General features: G+C 42.2%; 2 protein-coding genes across 2 annotated transcripts; one reads left to right on the top strand and one right to left on the bottom strand.

Moving 5' to 3' along the window:
• Positions 1-554: 554 nt before the first annotated feature.
• On the top strand, positions 555-8,841 carry LOC133458623 (cytochrome P450 7A1-like). Its single transcript, XM_061738737.1, has 8 exons — positions 555-899; positions 2,395-2,635; positions 2,718-2,927; positions 3,011-3,205; positions 4,347-4,546; positions 5,273-5,403; positions 6,186-6,364; positions 7,636-8,841. The coding sequence occupies exons 1-8, from the start codon at positions 817-819 to the stop codon at positions 7,936-7,938; spliced, it is 1,542 nt and encodes a 513-aa protein (XP_061594721.1). The 5' UTR covers positions 555-816; the 3' UTR covers positions 7,939-8,841.
• A 4,321-nt stretch (positions 8,842-13,162) lies between these two features.
• drc1 (dynein regulatory complex subunit 1 homolog (Chlamydomonas)) lies at positions 13,163-26,416 on the bottom strand. The gene is made up of 16 exons (XM_061737250.1): positions 26,307-26,416; positions 26,127-26,213; positions 20,488-20,594; positions 20,220-20,403; positions 19,954-20,091; positions 19,584-19,667; positions 19,369-19,482; positions 18,743-18,870; positions 18,536-18,670; positions 18,061-18,445; positions 15,546-15,635; positions 15,342-15,425; positions 15,125-15,261; positions 14,837-14,980; positions 14,608-14,709; positions 13,163-13,227 (listed from the first exon to the last, which is right to left on the bottom strand). The coding sequence occupies exons 2-15, from the start codon at positions 26,187-26,189 to the stop codon at positions 14,661-14,663; spliced, it is 1,842 nt and encodes a 613-aa protein (XP_061593234.1). The 5' UTR covers positions 26,190-26,213; positions 26,307-26,416; the 3' UTR covers positions 13,163-13,227; positions 14,608-14,660.
• Positions 26,417-27,188: the final 772 nt, after the last annotated feature.

The raw sequence follows: 27,188 nt of genomic DNA, 5'->3' as shown, positions 1-27,188 counted from the left end.
TTAATCTGGATCTGTTAGTTCCCTAACAGCGTTCAGTTATTCTGCTCCTCACCGGTGGAACAAAGTTCTGCTGCAACTGTCAACTCCTTTAAATCAGGATAAAAACATTACTGTTTAATTAAATACTACCTGCTGCACTCTACTGCCCTTACTTTTTATTATTTTACCTATTTTCTTATCATTTTATTTCATTTTATTTGTTATTTATGTTTTAATTGTGTCTTGCTGCTTTTAATGTTGATGTAAAGCACTTTGAATTACCTTGTGTTGAATTGTGCACCTTGTGTTGAATTGTGCTATACAAATAAACTTGCCTTGCCTTCTGAATTCAGGTGTGATTCATGTCACAATCACCTGGAAACCTGGAGGTGTTATTTCTGCAGATGAACTGATAAACTGCAGATAAGACTGCATGCGTGTCACTCCAGAGTAACAGGGAGAAATTGAGATTGTGTTTTTGAATTGAAGCATGAAGTGACTGTGACCTTCCTCCCTGGGAGGGTGAGGATCCTCCCTCAGACTAACCCTTCAGGAAGAGAATATAAATCCTGCAGAAGCCTGCAGGCGTCAGACTCGCTAAACTATCTGCAGTCAGGAACAAAGCAGTCAGACGGAGCTCAGCGTCTGCAGACCTTCAGGCTTCAGTTTCTCAGCTGGAACTTCATCAGTTCTGGGATTTTTTACTTTAATGAAACAAACGTTTTTGCTGATCAGCCAGCGATTCTGTCCAGTCCGGGCCGTTTCTGCACCACCACCACCTCTGGACCTCCGTCTGGACCTCCGACCTCCGTCCTCAGACCCTCGTCTCCCAGGAAGATGATGCTCAGCATGGCCCTGATCTGGGGGGTTCTGGTCGGATTCTGCTGCCTGCTCTGGTTGGCGCTGGGCATCAGACGGAGGTAAGATTCACCTGATTCTGTCTTTTATCTCTCCTGACTCCTGCAGGATCCACAACAGAATAATGCTGTTCAGTTCAACATGCTCAGTTCAACATTCTCACACAAATGAACGTGTTCAAATGAAAGTGTTCAAATGAACTTCTTCATTTGAACTTCTTCATTTGAACACAATCATTTGAACACAATCATCTGAACTCGTTCATGAACAACGCTGCATATATGACAGAACTAAAGCGTAACCCAAACATCTTTTTGAAATGAGTGAAGTGATAATGAACAAACTAAGATGTTAATTATATAATAATAATAATAATAATAATAATAATAATAATAATAATAATAATAATAATAATAATAATAATAATAATAATAATAATTAACATCTTAGTTTGTTCATTATCACTTCACTCATTTCAAAAAGTGTCTCCGTCAAATAAATGCAACATTCAAATTAAACCACGTTTTTTTGTAACATGAACTATCTTTGAAAATATTACTGATAAAAAAAAGCTTGTGACTTCGTATCAGCATCTGCAGGAAATCTTTGAAGTTAAGGTATTTTTTTAGGTCCTATCATTTAAATTGGTAAAAGCTACTTACCTTAAGTCACCTTTACTAACCTTTACTCACCTTTACTCACCTTTACTCACCTTTGGCACCTTGTTCATCTGAGATCCAGCTGAAAGATAAAGTGACAGCTGAGCTGTAAACAGATTACTAGAAAGAGTGTAACCATGTGATTTAATGAGATCAGGTATTATTTACTGAGATCAGGTGTGATTTACTGAGATCGGGTGTGATTTACTACTAAGATCAGGTATGCTAGTGTGCACTGCATTGTGGATAATGTAGTGTGAAGTCGTCGTCTCGTCCAGTATTTTAAATGTGGTGAAATGTACTCTGTAATAATTGGACCTAAACAATAAAGCTGAAACTCACATAATCTGAACAGTTCAGATTCCAGTTTCCAAGTTCCAAGTTCAAGTTCTTTATTTGAAAATATGTTGCGTTCAGTTCAACATTCTCACACAAATGAACGTGTTCAAATGAACGTGTTCAAATGAACTTCTTCATTTGAACTTCTTCATTTCATTTCTTCATTTCATGTGTGCAGACAAGGTAAAAAAAAAAAAAAAAGAACTTCTTCATTTGAACACAATCATTTGAGCTTGTTCATGAACAACGCTGCATATATGACAGAACTAAAGCGTAACCCAAACATCACACCAAAACTGGCTGAAGCTCCTGCTGGCTGCTTCGTCCCAGACGTGATTCATCTCCGTCCTTCTCATCCCAGACTTGTCCTAACGTTTCCGTCCTCCTCGTCCCAGACCTGTCCTAATGTCTCTGTCTTCCCAGGCGTCCCAGCGAGCCGGCCGTGGAGAACGGCTTCATCCCGTACCTCCGTTGTGTCCTCCCCGTCCTAGACCTGTCCTAACATCTCGTCCTCCTCGTCTTCTCATCCCTGATTTGTCCTGATTTCCGTCCCTCCCAGGGGGCCCAACGAACCAGCCGTGGAGAACGGCTTGATCCCGTACCTCGGCTGTGCTCTGCAGTTCGGATCCAACCCTCTCCAGTTCCTGCACAGCCGGCAGAAGAAGCACGGCCACATCTTCACCTGCAAGATCGCCGGCCAGTTCATCCACTTCCTGTGCGACCCGTTCTCCTACCACTCTGTGATCCGGCAGGGCCGGCACCTGGACTGGAGGAAGTTCCACTTCGCCACGTCCGTCAAGGTGGGAGATGTCCCCATGGAGGACCTGTTTACGGTAAATGCTTGTTTCTCCTGAACGACCCTGAACCCGATTTGTTCTGCAGGCATTTGGCCACGACAGCTTCGACCCCCGACACGGTCACACCACGGAGAACCTGCACCAGACCTTCCTGAAGACGCTGCAGGGCGAAGCGCTGCCCGCCCTCATCGAGACCATGATGGGACACCTGCAGGACGTCCTGCTCAAGTCCGACACGCTTAGTCCTAGCAAGGACCGCTGGCAGGTGGACGGCATCTTCGCCTTCTGCTACAAGGTCGGTACCCGGACTCAAACCGCCACAGGCTCCTTCATCCAGTTTGTGGGTTACTGAGCTGATCGTTGTGGTTCTGTTTCCAGGTGATGTTTGAGTCGGGCTACCTGACTCTGTTCGGGAAGGAGCTGGGCGAGGACAAGACTTCAGCTCGCCAGGAGGCCCAAAAGGCCCTGGTGCTCAACGCTCTGGAGAACTTCAAGGAGTTTGATAAGATCTTCCCGGCGCTGGTGGCCGGGCTGCCCATCCACGTCTTCCAGAGTGCCTACTCGGCCCGAGAGGTTCGAGGCTCCTCTGAACCCTCCATGCTGTTCCCCTGCCTCCCCCGACCCTCCCTAACCCTGGTGTTCCCCTGCCTCCCCCGACCCTCCCTAACCCTAGTGTTCCCCTGCCTCCCCCGACCCTCCCTAACCCTAGTGTTCCCCTGCCTCCCCCGACCCTCCCTAACCCTAGTGTTCCCTTGCCTCCCCCGACCCTCCCTAACCCTAGTGTTCCCCTGCCTCCCCGACCCTCCCTAACCCTAGTGTTCCCCTGCCTCCCTGACCCTCCCTAACCCTAGTGTTCCCCTGCCTCCCCCAACCCTCCCTAACCCTAGTGTTTCCCTGCCTCCCCCAACCCTCCCTAACCCTAGTGTTCCCCTGCCTCCCCTGACCCTCCCTAACCCTAGTGTTCCCCTGCCTCCCCCAACCCTCCCTAACCCTAGTGTTCCCCTGCCTCCCCTGACCCTCCCTAACCCTGGTGTTCCCCTGCCTCCCCCGACCCTCCCTAACCCTGGTGTTCCCCTGCCTCCCCCGACCCTCCCTAACCCTGGTGTTCCCCTGCCTCCCCCGACCCTCTCTAACCCTGGTGTTCCCCTGCCTCCCCCAACCCTGGTGTTCCCCTGCCTCCCCCAACCCTCCCTACCCTAGTGTTCTCCTGCCTCCCCCGACCCTCCCTAACCCTAGTGTTCCCCTGCCTCCCCCAACCCTCCCTACCCTAGTGTTCCCCTGCCTCCCCCAACCCTCCCTACCCTAGTGTTCCCCTGACTCCCCCAACCCTCCCTACCCTAGTGTTCTCCTGCCTCCCCCGACCCTCCCTAACCCTGGTGTTCTCCTGCCTCCCCAACCCTCCCTAACCCTGGTGTTCCCCTGCCTCTCCGGACCCTCCCTAACCCTAGTGTTCCCCTGCCTCCCCCAACCCTCCCTAATCCTAGTGTTCCCCTGCCTCCCCCGACCCTCCCTAACCCTAGTGTTCCCCTGCCTCCCCCGACCCTCCCTAACCCTGGTGTTCCCCTGCCTCCCCCAACCCTCCCTAACCCTAGTGTTCCCCTGCCTCCCCCGACCCTCCCTAACCCTAGTGTTCCCCTGCCTCCCCCGACCCTCCCTAACCCTGGTGTTCCCCTGCCTCCCCCAACCCTCCCTAACCCTGGTGTTTCATCTCCAGAACCTGGCGAAGACGATGCACGCCGACAACCTGTCCAAGAGGCACAACATGTCGGACCTGATCTCCATGAGGATGATCTTAAACGACTCCCTGTCAACCTTCAACGACCTCAGCAAGGCCAGGACCCACGTGGCTCTGCTGTGGGCGTCGCAGGCCAACACCCTGCCGGCCACCTTCTGGAGCCTCTTCTACATGATCAGGTACTAAACTCTGGAGCCTCTTCTACATGATTAGGTACTTTATGATCAGGTACTTTCCTTTGGACACAAACCGTCACCATGCCAACGGATTATGGAGATCAAACACATCCATCCCAAACATCCCTGCTGCTCCAAGCACTTCCTAATCATCCCAAACAATAAAATATTATCAGAAACACACCTCACCCTGTCCAGTATGTATATCTGTATAAGTGTCTGGTATCCTATACATGTGATATTCCAAGGTGTTTCTTAATTTGCTTTTTGAATATTGATTTCTGTGTTAATTTAGTCATATAGTGGTAAAGAATTCCATGATTTAATTGATCTATATATTCTACTGTATGCTTCAGAAATTAGTGTTTGGCTGAGGTAAATATTTGAGAGGGGAACATTTTTTTTATTGTGTCGAGATTAATGTTGAAGTAAACAACAAAGAAAACTTTGTTGCCTGTCTAGTGGCGTATGCAGATGACTCTAGATTGTGTCTTAACTGATATAATGGAGTTTTGGATTGTAAAACCTTCCATATTGAAAACAGAAGTGCAGCATCATTCTGTCCTCAACTTTTAACCATGTAGACATTGTAGATATAAGTAACAGAGTTCACCTGCAGCCAACCGTCACCTGTGAAGACCTGCAGCGTAGAAATGAGAAGCTATAAAAGCAGTTCTTACCTGAACAAACCACTGATACCCAGAACTGATGGAGGCTCTTCTGTCTCAGGAGTCCAGACGCCATGAAAGCAGCTTCTCAAGAGATCCAGAAGGTTCTGCAAGACTCCGGCTTGACCGTCGACCCCAGCGAGCCCAACCTGAACCTGAGCAGGGAGCAGCTGGACAACATGCCGGTCCTCGGTGAGCTAAGGAAGCTAAGAGTCTTGTGATTCCACCAATATAAACCATTTCAGGATATAATCATAGCAGCTGCTACATATCAACACCACAAACAAACATTTTCAAAATTGACGCAACTCCCCAATGAAGCTTCATAGAACTCGTCCAATCAAAAGTATTCCCACAAAAATGGTCTGGTTACAGTCAGAAAGGTCCAGTAGATCCAATCCAGTAAAGTATTTAGTCTAAAATACATGATTATACCAGTAGAGTGAGAGACCGTTTATTTAATAAATAGCTTGGAGGACCTGGAAATAATTAAAAGAACGGATGGAAACAGGAAACATCAAAATGGTGAGATTTTCAAAGTTGTAGCGGCTAAGCTAGTTTTTCTTCTAAGACGCAACTTCCGGTCCGCCCCCCTATCCAATCAGAACATTCCAAACCCCCGGACCTTAAGAGGAATTGGAGAAAGACCATCAAATGTGTTTTCCATGTAAACCTCAATTCAGAATTACTATTTCCATGTAAACTGGAAGGAAAATAGTTTAATTCTGAATTATTTAATTCTGAATAATTAATTCCAAATTAAAAAAACATCATGTAACCGTGGCCAGTGTTACCTTTCAAAAGAGACCAAAACCATCCATGTACTTCAAACGGTTCAAGAGCAGCTTTCACTTTACTTTTGCTATGCCTTGTACCGGCATTTTATGCAAATTCTACAGGAGTGGTAACAGGTTAAACAACTACTGCAGTATTTCTGGTTCAGGTTTTCGTCATGTTCCTTCTTCTGTCCACAGACAGCATCATCAAAGAAGCCATGCGTCTTTCTAGCGCCTCCATGAACGTCCGCGTTGCCAAGGAGAACTTCCTGCTCCACCTGGACAACCAGGAGGCGTATGAGATCAGGAAAGACGACGTCATCGCGCTGTACCCCCCCATGCTGCACTACGACCCCGAAATCTACGAGGATCCATATGTAAGGCTTCATTTGATTTCTATTTGTTTCAAACATGCACAAGCATAAAACAACTATATGTATATATATACATATACAGTATATATATATATATATATATATATATATATATATATATATATATATATATATATATATATATATATATATATATATACAGTGGTGGACAGTAACGGAGTAAATTTACTTGATTACTGTACTTAAGTACATATCCAGAGGATTTGTACTTTACTTGAGTATTAGATTTCTTTGGTACTTATTACTCTTACTTGAATACATTTCCAAGACAAATATTTTTACTTTTACTCGAGTACATTTCTAGGAAGGCTGAAAAGTACTCGTTACTTTCAGGTCTGCTCTTTTTTCTTCTTCCCTAAAATCCTATTGGACACAAGCTGTTTTTGTCAAAGGAGGAGACCTATCACAGTGCACGCTCTCAGACAGACATTGGGAGACAGCCAAGACAGACATGGGGAGACAGTTTGTTACGCTCTATATTGCTATATTGTACTGGTACATGTCCTTCCTGTAAAGGTAAGTGACTTCAACATTGAGTTATCGAAAGCAGAGATGTAGTTTTTTGTAAAGCAGTGGTCTTTGAGGGGGATCCAGACTTAGTTGGATGGTGCAGGTTCATTTGGTTTCAGTTCATGATTGTTAATAAACTCTGCATCATGTGCTGTCCTCTTATGATCCCATTCATTTGATTTGTTTTTGGTGTTTCTGCAGGTTTTATATAACATTGTGGTTCTAAAAGCAGCACATCAGTGCAGCTGGTTTCAAAGTGTTAATTCTCAGAAACAAGAGTTAAAAGATCCTTAAATTAATTTAGAAAAAATATAGCAATTTACTGAAGAAATTTACTCTTACTCTTACTTTTACTTAAAGTAAATTTAAAAGCATTTACTTTTGGATACTTAAGTACCTTTAAAAGCAAGTACTTTTCTACTCTTACTCGAGTAATATTTTGACTGAGCTACTTTTACTTGTAACGGAGTAAATTTTGACCAGTAGTATTTGTACTCTTACTCAAGTACTGGGGTCGAGTACTCTGTCCACCTCTGTGTATATATATATATATATATATATATATATATATATATATACTATACACGCACACACACACGTACACACACACACCTATACATAAACACATCCATTTACACACATATACATTCACACATTCATTCTCTCCTTCAGGAGTATAGAGATAAAGAACTTACCCATAATGCCCCTCTTCTTACCCATAATGCCCCTCTCCTCTCCTCCAGGAGTTCAAGTTTGACCGGTTCCTGGACGAGAAGGGTCAGGAGAAGACCACGTTCTACCGCGGCGGCCGCCGGCTACGCTACTACTTCCTGCCCTTCGGCTCCGGCGTCACCAAGTGTCCCGGCAGGTTCTTCGCTATCTACGAGATCAAGCTGTTCCTGTCCCTGGTTCTGGTCAACTTCCACCTGGAGCTGCTGGACCCGGCCTCCAGGGTCCCCCCTCTGGACCAGTCTCGGGCCGGCCTGGGGATCCTGCAGCCCAGCTATGACGTGGACTTCAGGTACAAGCTCAAGGCCGGGTCCTAGACCGGGTCCAGGTCCTAGACCGGGTCCTAGACTGGGTCGCCATGGAAACCGGGACTGGATCATGTACATATGCATCAGTGTTAATGAAAGTGTTTTCATGTAAATAGATTTGTGTTTGATTGTTGTACGCTGATGACGCAGGAATGTGGCTGTAAGTTTATATTGTGATGTTCAGGCTGAGTTGTTTTGTAGATAAAGCTGTTGAGTCTGAGAGAGATTTCAGGACTTTTCCACTAAACCATTAACTGAATCTGAGCTACCAGTTCACCCAGATATCCAGAAGTAGTGGATAAATAAAATGAACTGTGTTCATTTGTAGTGTAAGTTTACCTAAATCGTATCTTCAAGTGTTTAACTGTGTAGAGCTGGAATTGTTTCTCACATGCAGCATTTTTAATGGACCAAAAGGATTTTCTTACAACTCTGAGTGTAAAATATTGAGAATTACTGGCATTGTGTTTTATTTATTTTTTATCCTTTGGCAAAACCTCTTCATTAATGGAGTTTACCTCCAAAACAGCTGAAATAAAGTGACCTTTATGCCATTTATCAGATTTTAAGATAGCTTAGCTGCTTACTAATGTTCATATCTGTGTTTGTAAAGTGATGATTTTTCTATATTGTGCATCAAATTGCAATTTGAACAAATGTAAAATAAACTGTCAACATTTTAAGCTAGCAATGTCTGATTTCAAACTAAAACATTTATTTGGTTCTGGTTCCACTTGGCTTTCAGTCTTAGATTCACAAATCTGTTTTTTTCTTAAAGGGTTTTAACTCTTAACACTTTCACAGAGATCTAATCTTAAATCTGTAAAAAGCCCTGAATATGGGCTTCATCCTGAATGGAAACAGACTCCTATCTGTCCGTTTGAAGCTGCCCAAACCCTAAGGCTAATGCTAACCCTTCCATAAAAACTGAGTCCACACTTTGTATCTGAATCTCTGGAAAACTCCAAGGCTGTTGTTGCTGCAGGAAACTGATATTTTTGTAACAGTATTTTTTACTGAGGGTGATGCAGTCATTGTCCCCTTTATCTTCACTTCTCTATTCCTGTCATCCTCTCACACTAACACACACACACACACACACACACACACACACACACACACACACACACACACACACACACGCGCGCGCGCACACGCACACGCACACACGCACACACGCACACAACACTCTCATCTTGGTGTTATGTGTGTCCAGGTATGGGTTTCTCCACACCTAGGTGTGTGTTAATGCTGCTGTCTTCTTCCCCTCTCCTTCCTCTTGGTTTCTCCTCCACAGGCTGGCAGTCAGTTAGCAATCAGGAGGTTGGGGATACAGTCAGTTAGCAATCGGGAGGTTGGAGATACAGTCAGTTAGCAATCGGGAGGTTGGAGATACAGTCAGTTAGCAATCGGGAGGTTGGAGATACAGTCAGTTAGCAATCGGGAGGTTGGGGATACAGTCAGTTAGACATCAGGAGGTTGGAGATACAGTCAGTTAGCAATCAGGAGGTTGGAGATACAGTCAGTTAGCAATCGGGAGGTTGGGGATACAGTCAGTTAGCTATCGGGAGGTTGGGGATACAGTCAGTTAGCAATCGGGAGGTTGGGGATACAGTCAGTTAGCAATCGGGAGGTGGGGGATACAGTCAGTTAGCAATCAGGAGGTTGAAGATACAGTCAGTTAGCAATCAGGAGGTTGAGGATACAGTCAGTTAGCAATTGGGAGGTTGGGGATACAGTCAGTTAGCAATCAGGAGGTTGGAGATACAGTCAGTTAGCAATCGGGAGGTTGGAGATACAGTCAGTTAGACATCAGGAGGTTGGAGATACAGTCAGTTAGCAATCAGGAGGTTGAGGATACAGTCAGTTAGCAATTGGGAGGTTGGGAATACAGTCAGTTAGCAATCAGGAGGTTGGAGATACAGTCAGTTAGCAATCGGGAGGTTGGGAAACCGTCAGTTAGACATCAGGAGGTTGGAGATACAGTCAGTTAGCAATCGGGAGGTTGGAGATACAGTCAGTTAGCAATCGGGAGGTTGGGGATACAGTCAGTTAGACATCAGGAGGTTGGAGATACAGTCAGTTAGCAATCAGGAGGTTGGGGATACAGTCTGTTAGCAGGAGGTTGGGGATACAGTCAGTTAGCAATCAGGAGGTTGGAGATACAGTCAGTTAGCAATCGGGAGGTTGGAGATACAGTCAGTTAGCAATCGGGAGGTTGGGGATACAGTCAGTTAGACATCAGGAGGTTGGAGATACAGTCAGTTAGCAATCAGGAGGTTGGAGATACAGTCAGTTAGCAATCGGGAGGTTGGAGATACAGTCAGTTAGCAATCGGGAGGTTGGGGATACAGTCAGTTAGCAATCGGGAGGTTGGGGATACAGTCAGTTAGCAATCGGGAGGTTGGGGATACAGTCAGTTAGCAGGAGGTTGGGGATACAGTCAGTTAGCAGGAGGTCGGGCATACAGTCAGTTAGCAATTGGGAGGTTGGGGATACAGTCAGTTAGCAGGAGGTCGGGCATACAGTCAGTTAGCAATCAGGAGGTTGGGATACAGTCAGTTAGCAATCAGGAGGTTGGGGATACAGTCAGTTAGCAATCGGGAGGTTGGGGATACAGTCAGTTAGACATCAGGAGGTTGGGGATACAGTCAGTTAGACATCAGGAGGTTGGGGATAAAGAGGAGGAGGAGGAAGTCCTTGCTCTCTCTGGGGCAGCAGTAGCAGGGGAAGGTTTCGTTCCCTTTTTGGGGAACAGTTAACCCTTATTTTTTTTCTGCCCATAATGGCACAGTTTTGTTATTTTAGTTTGAGTTGGAGATTGCCGGTAGTCCTGTTTTGTCGGATTACTTTAGTTTATAGGTCTACCTGGTTTTTCTTATTTAGTGGGGAAAGTGCAGGGTCCGACGGCCAATCGCGTGGCTGGCCCTGTGCTCACCCCTGTTTGGTTCTTTTTGGCCGGGATCTCCATCTCCTTTTGGTTCATTACTTTTGGGTTAACCTTTTTCCTTCCCCAGCAAATTTAAAAACAACAAATCAATAAAAATCTTCACCCTTGAAATCTTTGTGTGGTGTCCTAAATATGTTGTGGTCTCATTGAGCCTAATTGTTTACTTTTATGAGTTCCCTTTGGGTGGAGGAGCATCGAAGACCAGGATCTGGTTCTCCATCCAGACCTGGACCTGGTCTCCTGAGGTTTTATGATCAGGAACATCAAGGTCTTTCAGACGAATAAATATGTTCCTTTAGGTCTTTATTTATCTTTATTTATCTTTTTTCATCCTTTATGTATCTTTATCTATCTTTATTTATCCTTTGAAATCCAAACAGATCAGATTTTAAAAGCCATTATAGTTTATTTTTCTCTGAATGATCAGATTAACAACCAGAAGTTCTGGTTTCTTTGTTCTGCTGGTTTGTTGACGGATTAATACAGTGCTTTTCCTTCATTTATTGAGTAATTAAGAGTTGTAAGATATCTTTATTGATCATATGTACATAGGTACTAAAACAACTCATATAATTTGGTTTTGAAATTGATTTAAATAATATCCTAGTAATAGTAGTTTGTTGTAAAAACAAATGTGACGGATGAATTCAGGTGTTAAGTGTCTTATCAATACAGAATAATGTCATTGATGCATGTGTTCCTTGGTAATTACATCATTCAAGGTCAGACAAATTAACAATTATCTGATATCATTGATCCCTGAAGGTCATCCTGGCTGATTATCTGATATCATTGATCCCTGAAGGTCATCCTGGCTGATTATCTGATATCATTGATCCCTGGAGCCTGGAGGTCATCCTGGCTGATTAAAGCCTCACACTACTGTAAATAAACTCTGATTACCTTGAATGACAGAAGTTCCATCCATCCATTATCTATACCCGCTTTATACTTTGCAGGGTCACAGGGTTCTGCTGGAGCCTATCCCAGCTACCCTCAGGCGAGAAGGACAGAAGTTGTTTGTGTTTATTTTATCCATATTTGTCTCAGCTGCCGGTTTGAAGGTCAGAGCTGCGACTCCTTCCTTCACTGTTATTCTGTAACTAAGTGAGATACTGAGTGTCATCTACAGTGTAGCCGACTAAAAGATACATCATTTACTGTCAACACGTTATCTACTTTATTTTTGGTTTATAATAAACTTACTGCAACAGCGATGTGCAACAACAAAGTACTACAAAAACTAGAACTATAATTAAAATCACTCAACTTAGCTAAACAGAACCTCGTCAATATGTTCTCCATATAAGAATAAATTCAAATGTACAAAAACGGACATTATTAAATAGAATAAACAAATAAAATCAAACAAATAGAGCCGATAATTTTATTTATTTATGTATTTATTATTATTATTATTATTATTATTATTATTATTATTATTATTATTATTCATTTGTATTGTTTATTTATGTTTTTTTTATTTTTAATTTTTTTTACTCTTGGGGGGGCCCTAGTGGTCACGGGGCAGTAAGCAGCCCTTAGTTCCTTAAAGGGGACCTATTATGAAAAACATGTTTTTTCTTGCTTTAACATATATAAAGTGGTCTCCCCTCACCCTGACAACTCAGAGAAGGATGATTGCAACTAAATTCTGCAGGGTCTGTTCACCCCGCCCCGGAGGATCCTTCCAGTGTCATGTGACTTTTACGAGCCGTTCAGAATCTGCGCCTATCGATACGTAACGATAGGCGCAGATTTCCATAGGTTGGCCTCAGCTGCTGAACCACGCCCACAACTAACTCTGCCGGCCGGAGTGTCCGCCATTGTTTGGAAGCGGTGGCTGTTTCATTGCTGTGTCATCTTCAAAGAATATATCACCTCTTCTGAATTGATGGAAGTTCATCATTTAACCTCTGAATATTTCTGTGCAGTCGTCCTGACACCAGCATGTGAGGACGATGTGCATCCTGGCCTGGAGGCAATACAAGCTGCACTGCGCGGTGTTGCTGACTGCTGCGATGGGTCTGCTCTTCCTGGCTCTGCTCTTCTTCTCTCTCCCCTCAGAGATCAGCCACAAGCTGTTTAACCCCTTTGGCTAAATCCACCAAACACACATTTTTTAAAAACTTTTTCATTATTGTTTGCATACACTGTGTATCGCACAGGAACCGACCCAGTACACAGTTCAACTAGTTTCCTTTATATTTGTCAAAATAAAAATCATACAAATAAAGCATTATTGAATGTGTCTTTTATTTCTAGAATTAACACACAATATTTTCCTCAAGTCTCCACGTGTGCAGCTCCAGTCCACCTTCATCTTCACATTCATCTGACCTGGTGACCTGTCGGAGAAAATGGTTTGATATTAAAGAGGAAGCACGTTCGTCTTATCAGTTAAGTTCTTACTTCCTCTTTTATTGGCTGTTTAACTGAAACCCATATCGTCCCAAGTTGTCTGATATTGAACAAGAGAACAGAAAAATGTTCCTGAACATATGCGTTAAAACTTGGAGTGTTGCAGCATGTGCAACATAATAATCTGCTAAATATGATTGCAAATCCAAACAGTACTGACTTTCGCAGAAGATATGCTGTCTCTTCTCATTTGATTTTATGACTGTTTCCATGGCTGAACTATTTGATCAATAATGTATTAAAAAATTTGAAATGGTTCCAAAAGTTGTTCATGTAAGAGAAATAAATATCCCTCGTTTCAAACATAATTGCCATTCAATCAGTTGCACCTTTCAGCCTGAGACTACATGCATTTTTTATTTTATTTTATATGTAATAAAATGTAATTGCTGTACTATCAAATCATCTTTTTTGTCTGAGAATACATAAATGTCACTGGATCCTGAACTTTTTAACTGAGAGACCTCAGTCTGTCCATGGTGGGAAAAACATCTCCAAAACAACAGTGCAGCATGAACGTCAGAACCTCCAGATCAACAGCTTTCTCCCAAAAGCTGTTAGGATGTTGATCCATGAATAGTCTGAGTCATGATCAGTTTTTATTACTTATTTTATCTTAGTTAAGTATTTTTAAGTTTGTATTATCACATGTCACTTTAACCAAACGCCTACAGCTGTATGTACAGCAAAGTGACACTTTCCTGATTCATTGATTGATTGAGTGAATGATTGAAATATTAAAGGAGCTTGAGGCAAGAATAAGAAATGAGACTCATTAGCGCCATGACGACCGTCGGGGGTACTGCAGCCAACAGTGAAGCCGGCACAGGAGAACGGGGAGAACGCGCATGCAGCGTCATGTGACGTCACATCCGCAGGACAGCGCGGGAAATTCGGGCCCAGAATTGCAGCACATTTTGCAGCACACAGCCTGTTCAAGGCAACGGAGAGATACGCTAGAGGGCTCATTCTTTTTGGTTTGGAACGCTTCATCTGACATTATTACTAGAAAACTTACTGTAAAACGTATACGCATTTTTTTCATAAATCCTGCCTCAAGCTCCTTTAAGTAAACACTAAATTATACTAAATTTTTACGTGCGCTGGATTACAGTACATTGTTGAATCATTTTTTGTGCCTTTGTTAGGAAAATGTCCTAACTTTTGTAACATCAACAACAATGCAACTCAATGTAAAAATCGATCATTTTTTAATAAGCATTCTTAACAAGGTACTGCCAACCACTCAAGACAAACCAAACATAAACATGGCCCGACTGAGATAAAGCAAAGAAAAGCAGACATACTGTTGAGGAAAGACGCTGCTGCGGCTGCATCTACAGCTCCACGTTGTGCTGCGTCAGGTGTTCATTTTAGGAGTGAGATCGGAGATCTCTCTCAGCATCACGCTGGAAACACACACAGAAAATCCCTTATTCGATACAGATGGAGATAGATAGATAGATAGATAGATACAGATCTTCTTATCTTCTTTCTGTGTGTGTGTGTGTGTGTGTGTGTGTGTGTGTCACTTACTGGTACCGATTTAGTGTTCTCTCTGCTGCATCCCACCGTTTGAGTTCATCCTCAGAAATTATGTTTCCCAGACTTTCCCAATAGGCTTTATCCTCTGAAGTATCAACATTCAAAAAACTGGAAAGCTGCTGCGCTGCACTCTCCCTTAAAAAGTACCAGAAACATATTAGCGTTAGTGTGCAAGTAAAAAGGCAAGCAGCTGCTTACATTCAGCTGTACCTGTATATAATAAATACCCATGAAAATAATCAGAAATAAGGCTGACGCTTAATCAAAATTCTGTCTTACCTGGACCTCCTGCGCTGCTCAACGAAACTTTTAAGAGCAGGCAGGACGTGGTTAGGATGGACGAGGTCAGGGGTTGAAGTAGTCGTAACACTGGTTTCCATTCCCTCTGCCAAGCCACTACACTCGAGACAAGCATCCTACAGGCGAACAAAACACTTATCAGCAGGGCTGATGGCGTAAACAACCTACTCCACTCTTTATCTCTACACCTCCTCACCTCAGTCTGCTCTCTTTGCTGTTGCTCATACTTTATCAAGAAATCAACCAACTTTGGAACATCCTCATCACCAATGCCCAGAGACTAGAAGAGAAAACAGCACGTCTGGCTTCTCAAGCTGAGGTAAGGCACCTGTTAATTATGCTGCGGTATGTGCTTATACATTATTTGAAAAACAGGTGGAAAAAATGAATATGTACTCACACTAAAGAGGGAACCCAACTTCACAGCAGTCTGTTGCTCCTTCTCCATAGAGGACAGCATCTTCAGGACTTCCTCCTCCATCAAAAAGTCCTGGGAAGGGGGAGAGGGAAGAATTTCTCTTGAAGGAACTTTTCATTTTATATTACTTCTTTTATGTGCTGTAGTAACTAATACTCTTCTTACAAATGTATTGTTATGTCTGTACACCCATCATCCACAACATTAAAACCCCCGATAGACAAAGTAAGTACGTACACATGCAGCGATTCAACATGGTTGGAGATCTGATCAGATAATGACATGCAGAAGATTGGATCAACTTGTCTGATTACACATGCTGTTCTGAGATCAGACTGAATCAGATTGAATAAGCCACTGTAACCAGAGCATGGCTGACTCCGTGACGCTAGGTGGCGCTGTACCCGAGGTAACCATGGTAACCATTTCAACAAAGAGCCACTTCCGGTTGACCTCCGCTTAACAACAAGGAAAGGAAAAAGTGCATTCTAACTGCTTTCCTATTAATAATCTGTCTAAAACAGCATTTCTCAACCTTTTTTCAGTCATAACACCGTTCAAAAGTGAATAAAATCTCACGACACCCCAGAGTAAAATATAATTAAAAACCGCACTGCGTCGCTCTGACTGTAAATGCATAAGTCCCGTTTATATGGTATCAATAACTTGAACACGTTAACTGCACCAGAGTAAAAGTCATCGTTCACTATTGTGCTTGGTTGCCCCGCTGATGGACAGAAACTATGGTGACTTTTAAAAGAAAAGACTGCCTAAAGAGACTTTTCCAGCCGGCTTCACGCCGGCTGGAAAAGTGAAGCCTGATTTATGGTTCCGCGTTAAATCGACGCAGAGCTTACGCCGTAACGTACGCGGCGAAGCGCGCCGTACGTGCGCGTCGCCGCATAACCTACGGCGTAATCTCTGCGTTGGTTAACGCAGAACCATAAATCAGACTTAAGGCTGCACCGGCGTGTGAGCGACGGATGACTGAGAGGGAGAACAGTTTCTCCAGGAGTGGAAGGCAGCGGACTGGCACAGCTGATTTAGCGGAGCTCTTTAATGCAGAAACAGAGGATGAGACTTAATGGGTTTGATTAATGTAAAAACTGAAATAAAGTAGCCTACAATCAAACAAAGTTTTGCTCCCGCTGTATTTTTAAATACGCACACTTGTGTGCGTGTGTGTGTGTTCTTGTGTGTGTGCCGTTTCGGTCGGTGCGCCGTGTGTGTTTTAAATACAGAAATGACACAAGACTGAGGGTATGCCTTTTCACACGGCGCCCGTATGGTCGCGAAAATACAGTATTTATATATGAAATGTCAGAATAGGAAATATTTTGACGACACCCCTGAAGCAGTCACACGGGAGCTACTACTGAGCAGCGTCGCGTCGTCTCCTTTCACTTCTGGGTGAATCCCCTCCCCCGGGGGAAAACCCCACCCGGGGGAAATTCTCGAGCATGCGCAGACTGTAATATCCATGTCCCCGTACACATGGCATTAACAAGGCGGTTGCGACTGGTTTATCTAGGTGCTGCAAGCGGGTTGATGAATCCGGTCTGATCAGATTGACTTGACTGACTTAAGGTGTTCACATGCAGTTTAAAAGTCAGTACGATGTGTGCAAATGATTTCCAACCAGCTTGAATCGCTGCATGTGCACGTACTGACATTGCTCATCTTGTTACGATGGAATGATCTCCTAGGAAAACCAGTATCCTGGAAGCACGCCCGCCGATAGGGGGGGACAAACGGGTCTGTTGTCCCGGGCCCAGGGTAGGGGGGGGCCCAGAACTTTTTTTAATTCTCATTAAATTATGGAATCATTTTTCAAAATGTTTCAAAATATGCCTATTTGTGGAAAAGATATGTAGTATTTGAGTTACATAAAAGCTTGTTATTTGTTTTCTTACTAATTGTCCTTGTGGTCAAGAACCCCCAACACAAAAATGGTTTGGCCGCTGATCAAAATTTGATGTTATCATTTAATTCAACCATTAGAATGGTCAAAATGTCCGGTCAGCACAAGTCCGGTGCTCAGAAAAGAAGAAAAGAAGAGAAGAAGAAATTAGAGGCCTCAGAGATTCTCTACACAAATATTTTAAAAAGGTGGTGACGGTGAAGCTGGAATTAATAAAGACAGGGTAGAGCAAGGTAAGAAACAGCGCAGCCAACGTTTACCAACCTTGTAACTTAACCTAACTGGCTAGCTCTAATGTTAACGTCCATTAGCTTGTATAAAAACCTGAAGAGCAGAGGGAGAGGAGAGGAAGAGGGAGAAGGAGAGATCCGGGCGCAGGGGGGTCCATCTTAGATTATTTTGTCCGGGGCCCAGGCAAGACTGTCAGCTGGCCTGCCTGGAAGTCACATGTACAGGAGCCCTGAAATACCAGAGCTCCTTTGATGGTGTGAAGAGGACGGATTAAATATTAAGGAAGGGGATTTTATTGTTGTGACTGATCTGGGAATATATATAAATCTTAAACTTGCATCTAACCGCTTTATCGCACAGCAACTCCATCACTTTCTTCAGCGCCTCGTTGGGCGACTTCCCTTCCTCCCGCTTTGGACTGCTCTGCTGCTGAGCTGCTGGCCTGACGCTGAAAATGTCCCTGCATGGACTCTCAGTGTCAGTGTCAGTCTCTGGGCAGCACTTCTCAGTTTCAAATGGCGGACTGAGGCTGGAGGCCAGTTGTTTCTGAGGCTCCGTGGGACCAAAGAGCTCCAGGGAGGGCACATTAGGCCGCTTCCAGGCAACATCCAAATACTGCTTGCAGATCAGTGAGTCTATAACCAAAGCCCGCTCCAATAGTTGCTTCACCTCTGCTTCAGTTAGTAGCCATATCTTCTCAAAGTTTCTGAGATCCACGTTTGCAAAGTACCTGGATAAAGTGAAAAGAATCAAGTGTTAGAGGTGTTTTTTTTACGTAATGTCAGTATTGACTGGAATCAAAAAGTTAATTATTACTCACTTGATTTGCGGCTGTCTCAGTTCGTATTTCTGTTTATGTTTTTTGTAGTCCTCAGACAGCATATGTTTCTCCTTTGTAAACTGTTTGTCTCTTATGATGGATTCTTTTTGTTTAATTTCGCTCTCTTTTTCCGGCCTGAAACAAAGCTGTAAAATTAGCAATGTGTAATCGTTGTGCTGGTGCTAGAGTGAAGGAAAAAGGCGCTACCTGCGGATCTTGTTTTCATATGTCTTTATTGTGGCCAGCTGTACTCGTAGATATGGCTCTACCCGAAGAGCCTGGGAATCCAGGTCCGAACAGTAGACCTCAACCCGTTGATCTAATCTCATCCAATCCTGCAGAGGCAAGAGTGGGACTTAAGAGTCTCTTAAAAGAAAGTGTGAGTGTGAAGTAGAATATGTTGTCACCACAATCAACAACAACATTAATATCACTGATGAAGTGAATGACACCAATAGAATCATTTTAATGGAAATGTTTAGGGTATCAGTCTTGGACACGTGACTTCTCATATCACAAGAACTGCTTGTAAACTCCGACCTCAATCAAACCGATTTCCCAAAGTAAACACGCGGTCCCTGGCAGCAACCCAAAGAACCAAAAGGATCCACTTCCCAGAGTTCATTCTTCATAAGTTACAAGTGTTTTGGCAAGACAAGTGCGACCTTTACCTTAAACATAATGTTATAAATTAAACAGTGGTGTAAATGATATGGTTGATTGGTATACTTTATTATCAGAAATGCAATCAGTAATAGTTATCCGTCTTTACTGTGTAAATTTAATCTTCATCAAATGTAAAGTCACTGACTCACTGATATATTTCAGCTAACCTGACGTTTCGCTTCCCTCTTGAACTCGTGGATTTTTATGATGTTGATGACCTCCAAAACCTTGTTGCGAAATTCCTCCTCGTTCATCTCCATTTCCTCCATCAACCTTTTAAACTGGAAGCAGAGTTGATATGTTTCTATGTTAAAAAAATGCATAAAAGAAGATGATGGGGGTTGGGGGGGTTACTTGGGTTTTTTTTGTTCATTATTCTGACCTCTTTGTCCCAATGTTCCTTCAAGTCCTGTTCCCATTTATTGTCGTTTGTTAACAGGACTTCAATTTCCTGCTGACGAACTTTCTGCCAACAAAAGAATTGCAAAAGCTGTTTTAGTTTACATTTGAACATTTAAGTTAAACCTATTCAGACATCTTTTCAGAGCTTTGGTCAAAAATCCATCTTTTGACCTGATAACGATGATGATAAACGTATGGAAATGATAGAAATAAAATCAGATATAAAATAAATCAACATAATTAATGTATTCCCTAGTGACTTTGGCAAAAACCTTCTCTGTCTCATCCGTCTCACAGTCAATGCATTCAATAAAACATTTGTACCTGTCTTTACTCAGATCTGCTCCTACCTCAGTCTGGGCCAGTTCCTCCTTGTAGGCTTTTATCAGGGTTTTGTTCTGGTTCCGAATCCTGTCGAACATCTGGTCCGTTTCCTCTGTATTCTTCTTAAGATTGTTCACATACCTCTTGTCTCGCTTCTTGAGATCCTGTTCAGCACAACTTGGTCAAAATCATAAGCTCCAAAGGTAAATAATATTGCTATTCTTCTACAGCTACTTTTATCTTTCTGATCAACAGGTTTTTATACATTTATCACTTGACTGATGCCTGTTACCTGTTGCAGGTTATTTATGAGTTTTTTCTTGGCTTCTGTTAGAGTAGCATACGTCTCCCTCTGAGTGTCTAACACTTCCTGCAGGTCGTGAGGGAACACCTTCTGATGGGCTAATGTCCACCCCTTTGAGATCTTCTCAAATTGCTCCTGGCTTGACTTTAAATGATTCTCTAGCAACTCTGATCTGTGATAGAAAGTGTTGCAGAAAGAATGGATGAAGGGAAAAACAATAAAGATGGCACTGCGGTTCACGTTTCACAGGAATTACCTAAGTGCTTGTCCTTTGTCCTGATGTGTCTTTTGTACTCTCGCATCAGCTGTAATTTGGACGTCGGTCACTAATCTTTTCAGTTGTCCTTGCAGGTTGAATATGCTCTGCGGAAATTGGATAAAATTCATGATAATAATTTTTAAAAATCTCACAAGTTGGCCTTGTGTATATATATTTTAATGAACCCTTATATAACCAGGGAAAGAAACTCCCCTGACCAAGACAGGCAGCAGTTAAGGGCACAAAAGTTACATACACATATAATACCAACTATAAAAACATAAAATATGTAACTACCACAAAACAGTAGCATCATCAAAGACTGCCTAAAGGCCTAAAATAACCAATAATTTAAGACCTTTGAAGGTTTTAAAGGTCGTTACAATCATGCCTGACAGTGATCATTCATGACATCTACAGGCAGAAGTGGATGCATTTAGAGTATTCAGATTATGTTTAAAATCATTTAACGAGACCAGATCCTTGAGGTTCAAGTGAATTTGAAGTTGATTCCAAGCATAGGAAGCTACATGTTCAAATTCCTTCTTCCCCATCTTGGTTCTGACTTTAAAAACAGCTAGGCAAGGCAAATTTATTTATATAGCACAATTCAACACAAGGTAATTAAAAGTGCTTTACATTGACATTAAAAGCAGCAAGACATAATTAGACAGTAAATAACAAATAGGTAAGAATAAGAAAAGAAGTAAAATTAAAGCTGCAAGCAGCGATGAACGGGCCCTCGCACTCACGGCCACCGCCCCCCATAAGCATATCAGAAATGACACCACCCACGACTCTCTATGTCAAACCATTCAAAAGTTATAGCAGAAAAAAGGAACAACCAATCAGAAGAAGGGGCGGGGCTAATTCAGGCCAATGAAGGTCAAGGACTCAATACAGAGTCCCATGACACCACCCACGACTCTTTATGTCAAACCATTCAAAAGTTATGGCAGAGAAAAGTATTCTAGGGGGCGCTGTTGAGCCGTTAGGCCACGCCCATTAATGCAAACCATGAAATATCAAATGCATCGCCAGGCCTGGCTTGCATGCAAAATTTGGTGACTTTTGGAGAACTATCAAATATGGACCAATCAGATGAAGGGGGGCACGCTTTTTGGCGTCTAGCGTCGCCACGGTAACACTTTTGAAAGAGAAAAGTAATGCGCGTAGTTGCAAGATGAAGACGCACATTTTGATGTATAACACACCTGGGTGCACGTTACGGTTCGGGCAGTATTAATTGGCGAAGGAATGGCATAAATTGCGCCAAAATTACACAATTAATTCAAAATGGCTGACTTCCTGTTCGGTTTCGGCCATGATGCCAAGAGACTTTTCTTTAAGTTGCAACAAGATACAGGTGTGTACCGATTTTCGTGCATGTACGTCAAACCGTATTGTGGGGCTTGAGGCACAAAGTTTTCCGGGGGCGCTGTTGAGCCATTTTGCCACGCCCATTAATACCAACCATGAAATATCAAATTTATCGCCAGGCCTGCCTTGCATGCAAAATTTGGTGACTTTTAGGGAACTATCAAATATGGACCAATCAGATGAAGGGGGGCACGCTTTTTGGCGTCTAGCGTCGCCACGGTAACACTTTTGAAAGAGAAAAGTAATGCGCGTAGTTGCAAGATGAAGACGCACATTTTGATGTATAACACACCTGGGTGCACGTTACGGTTCGGGCAGTATTAATTCTCGAAGGAATGGCATAAATTGCGCCAAAATTACACAATTAATTCAAAATGGCTGACTTCCTGTTCGGTTTCGGCCATGATGCCAAGAGACTTTTCTTTAAGTTGCAACAAGATACAGGTGTGTACCGATTTTCGTGCATGTACGTCAAACCGTATTGTGGGGCTTGAGGCACAAAGTTTTCCGGGGGCGCTGTTGAGCCATTTTGCCACGCCCATTAATACCAACCATGAAATATCAAATTTATCGCCAGGCCTGCCTTGCATGCAAAATTTGGTGACTTTTAGGGAACTATCAAATATGGACCAATCAGATGAAGGGGGGCGCGCTTTTTGGCGTCTAGCGTCGCCACGGTAACACTTTTGAAAGAGAAAAGTAATGCGTGTAGTCGCAGGATAGAGACGCACATTTTGATGTATAACACACCTGGATGCACGTTATGGTTCGGGCCGTATTAATTCTCGAAGTAATGGCTCATATTGCTCCAAAATTACGCGATTAATTCTGAATGTTTAAAATGGCCGACTTCCTGTTCGGTTTCGGCCATGGCGCCAAGAGACTTTTCTTTAAGTTGCGACATGATGCAGGTGTGTACCAATTTTCGTTCATGTACGTCACACCGTATTCTGGGGCTTGAGGCGCAAAGTTTTTTCTGTCTGAACCAACCAGATGAAGGGTGGGCGCGCTTTTTGGCGTCTAGCGTCGCCACGGTAACGCTTTTGAAAGAGAAAAGTAATGCGTGTTGTCACAGGATGAAGACGCACATTTTGATGTATAACACACTTGGGGGCACGTTACGGTTCGGGCCGTATTAACTGCCGAAGGAATGGCATAAATTGCGCCAAAGTTACACGATTAATTCAAAATGGCTGACTTCCTGTTCGGTTTCGGCCATGTCGCCAAGAGACTTTTCTTTAAGTTGTGTACTGATACAGGTGTGTAGCGATTTTCGTGCATGTACGTCAAACCGTATTGTGGGGCTTGAGCCACAAAGTTTTCTAGGGGGCGCTGTTGAGCCATTTTGTCACGCCCATTAATGTAAACCATTAAATATCAAATTTTTCGCCAGGCCTGACTTGCATGCAAAATTTGGTGACTTTTTGGGCATGTTTAGGGGGGCAAAAAGGCCCTCCTTTCGTCAGAAGAAAAAGAAAAAGAAAAAGAAAAAGAAAAAGAAAAAGAAAAAAAATTCCTACAGATACAATAGGGCCTTCGCACTTAAGAAAAAGAAAAAGAAAAAGAAAAAGAAAAAAAATTCCTACAGATACAATAGGGCCTTCGCACTGAAGGTGCTCGGGCCCTAATAATAAAAAGCACAAGCTGTTAAAAATAAGGGCAGTAGAATATAGCAGGTAAGTATTTAATTTAGGAGTACGCTTGAGTAAACAGTAATGTTTTTAACCCTGATTTAAAGGAGCTGATAGTTGGAGCAGACCTAAAAGAAATAAGCCTTGGGAACGAAAACTGTAAAGTCCAGAGCTTTTTCCAAGAACACAAGATTGTAGATTGGATAGGAGAATACCAAGAATAGCATTGTAAATAAGTATATGCCAGCGTCCTGGTATACGGAAAGGCATGTACAGTGTAAGTAATAGCTTTAAGATTAGTGATGAACCTCAAAGCTCCATGGTAGACTGTATCCAGACATTGTGAGGAGACACATATAATTCACATCAATATAGTCCAGCACAGACAACTGAAACTAAAAGTAACTAAGACAAGTCTCTTTTGGATTTCAAAAAAGAAGCAGGACTTGATTTTAAAGAAAAAGCCCAATTTCAGCTTAAGTTTTTTAGTCAGTTGTTCAACATGGGGCACAAAACAGAAAGCATTGTCAATCAAAATCACCAAGCTTGAGTTTGATCCTGGCTTTGAAAATACCAGAGTTTTCCTGAGACACCCTGACCTGCAAAATTGAATTGAATTGAAAGTTTTGTTTCTATTCATACAAGGTGTGTTTCATATTGTTAGGATTAAAGGAAGTGCAGTGGCTTGGTTTAAGTCATATTCCACTTTGTCGATGTGAACAAGGAATCTTCCGTATGCATTACAGCTGTTTATGGTGTTCCACAGGGTTCTGTACTTTGGCCGTTTCTTTTCACTTCATATATGGTTCCTTTAAGGTACTATTACTATTTTGAATTATGGCAAACACTTTCATTGTTTCGCAGATGAGACTCAGCTCTCCTTGAAGCCAAATGAAATCTGTAAACTAAATGGACATTAATCTTGTCCTAATTGACATAAACATCTGATTCTGAATGACTGATAATTCCCTGCTACTAAGATTAGATAAGACTGGGAGTTCTGACTGGGAGTTCTGGGAGTAAGGTATGTGAAGGACCTTAGACCTTTTCTGGACAAGGATTTGTCTTTCAAATCACACATGAAGCAGGTTTCCTGTTTGTTATATTATAAAAAATATGGAATATTCTATTTCAGAGTGATGCAGGAAAGCTAGTCCATGTAATTGTTAGATCAAGACGTTAATTTACCGTTATCTTCTGTTAATGTACTCTAGCTACTGTTAAAATGACAAAATCACTGAAAGGGCCGGCTGTGTCGTGGGCTGCTCTCTGGACACAGTGCAGGTGGTGGGAGAGAGGAGGATGATGCTAAGCTGTCATCCATGATGGAGAAGGACTCCCACCCCATGAAGGACCTTCAGAGCGCTGGAGAGCTCATTCAGCGACAGGCTCCTTCACCCTAGGTGTGTGAAGGAGCTACAGAAGGTCCTTCCTCCCTGCAGTTGTGAGACTACACAACCAGCACTGCTCACAGTAGACCGCATACAACCAGTACTGGAGTTGAGGGGGGATGAGGGGGGGTGGCATCCCCCCTGAAATAAAAGGGTCAAAATCATCCCCCCTGTAAAACTGCCATCCCCCCTTTCCATCCCTTATGTCATTTCATCAATGGATGTGGTTTTACTGCTATTTCAACATTTAGAGTCATCACCAGAAAAATAACACCAGAAAAATAACTTATTTGAGAGTTTTCATCTGTTTCAAGTACATTTTCACTTGAAATAAGTAGAAAAATCTGCCAGTGGGACAAGATTTATCTTCTTATTACAAGCAAAAAAATCTTGTTCCACTGGCAGATTTTTCTACTTATTTTAAGTGAAAATCTACTTGAAACAGGTGAAATTGTTGTTTTTTCCAGTGATGAGTCTTGTTTTAAGTGTAATGAGATTTTTTTACTAAAATGAGACATTTTAACTAGAAATAAGACAAATATTCTTGTTAAGATTTAGAGTTTTTGCAGTGATCCATTTTACTTATCCTGTGAAGGACAGAGTCATATTGATAAGTTCAGAAAAGTGTTTTTTATTGTTGTGTTTTGATGTATTTGATGTAAGCCCAGTGGATATTTAAAGCTTACAGAAGGCTGCATTTAACTGCTGCTATGTCATTCCTGCAGTATTTCTGCAGGTGTTTTGGTCAGTGCTATTATTTGTAATATATTATATTATTTGTAATCAGCACAAATTATCTGTCCCCATATGATAAAATCCACCATCCCTCCTGATTTTTTTTACAACTCGAGTACTGCATACAACCTGACAATAAATAGGCTATAGGCTACATACTAGAATATAATGTGGAATATCATTCACTGCAACATGCAATTATGTAAATATCCGTCTGTTATTTTATATGTCCCCGCTGTGGGACTAATGCAGTTGCATGCAGTTAGGACACGGAAAACTAAAGGAATATCTTATTTTATCTTATCTTATCTTAAACCGTTGAGGGAGGAGCAAGTTCAGCACAATAATATGGCCTGTTAGAGTTGAACAACAATTAATAACAGAACTGCATATTAAAGGTTTCAGTGCGCAGTGCGAGTTATGACACAGTGTAATAAACATTTAAAATCTTAACAGCCTAGTCTACAGAAATTGCAGAGAATAGGAACCATACTGAAACCTTTTGCCTCTCCTCCATATCCTCATCTCTCCTTGATCTCGACTGTGACATTTCCCTCGACATCCTGCGCGGAAACCCTTGAGATACCTAAATAAAGTAATGACATTTCAGTTTAATCTGCTTTTAAAAAAAGTTTCTCTATGAATAAATGCTATTAAGCAAAACATCCAAGCTGTTTACCTTTTCTGGGAGTCTCGATTTTCGGACAAACGCTGGGATTCGGGTTGTTTTTCTGCCTCTTCCACCTTCAGAGTATGTTATATAGGCTAGTTTCTGGCAGAAATATTTAATCAAGTAGTTATTAATCGGTGTGGTGATGTAGTCGAAAAGAAAGGTCGCAGGTCTGTTTGAAAAACGTTACTATGGAGACAACAACCGGGGAAACAGAGAATGCTGCCTTTAAGTGCCATCGTAAAACACAGTTTCAACTACATGACCCATAAGCTGTGATACTGTGAAAGTAATTCAAGGATTTTGGGTAAGCTTTATTTCGGAGGGGATTCATGGATGTTTTTTCATATAATTTAAATTGTGCATAAGGATGATTGATATATAGCTGTCTCCTATATTAAAATGAAGACAGACAATGTGAACGCTAGATAAAGACTTTCAAGGTCTTTCTTTGGTGCCATATAAGAGCATGTGAACACTTGAAGTTACAAAAGTTTATTTTTGTTCCTGATTAACTCAAGAAGAAAAGTTTAATTTAGCTGGTCAAATGTTTACAGTACCAAATAAGTGATTTTTTTTTTACTTTGTTTCATTCTGAATGTTATTTCATTTCAGAGGTACAAGGCATGTATAAGCAATCATTCCCCCCCGAAAGAAAAAAGGGCATGAGCTGTACCTTCATGAATTCTGTAAATGATTTGTCTTTCCTAATATTCAAAATTATTAATTCAGTCACTATTAAATTCTCTTTATGTAATGCTAAGTGATTTTTCCATTACATCTTACATCTTGTATTTCACATGAAACAGAATGATGATTTGAGACACAATAGTAAAAAATAGTTTATTTATCCATTCATTTAAGACAGTAGTGAGTTCACACAAAGTAGGG

The sequence above is a fragment of the Cololabis saira genome, chromosome 13 (genome assembly GCF_033807715.1).
Source record: "Cololabis saira isolate AMF1-May2022 chromosome 13, fColSai1.1, whole genome shotgun sequence".
In the NCBI taxonomy this organism is placed as follows: domain Eukaryota; kingdom Metazoa; phylum Chordata; class Actinopteri; order Beloniformes; family Belonidae; genus Cololabis; species Cololabis saira.
This window is presented reverse-complemented; position numbering and strand designations above follow the sequence as displayed.

Coding starts and splice junctions, on each gene's coding strand:
- LOC133458623 (XM_061738737.1), top strand. CDS start 817: ATGATGCTCAGCATGGCCCTGATCTGGGGGGTTCTGGTCGGATTCTGC. Junction 2,636..2,717: donor ACTTCGCCACGTCCGTCAAG/GTGGGAGATGTC, acceptor TTTGTTCTGCAG/GCATTTGGCCACGACAGCTT. Junction 6,365..7,635: donor AAATCTACGAGGATCCATAT/GTAAGGCTTCAT, acceptor CCTCTCCTCCAG/GAGTTCAAGTTTGACCGGTT.
- drc1 (XM_061737250.1), bottom strand. CDS start 26,189: ATGTCGAGGGAAATGTCACAGTCGAGATCAAGGAGAGATGAGGATATG. Junction 19,668..19,953: donor AGGAACTGGCCCAGACTGAG/GTAGGAGCAGAT, acceptor TTTTGTTGGCAG/AAAGTTCGTCAGCAGGAAAT. Junction 14,710..14,836: donor AGAACACTAAATCGGTACCA/GTAAGTGACACA, acceptor GTGTGTTTCCAG/CGTGATGCTGAGAGAGATCT.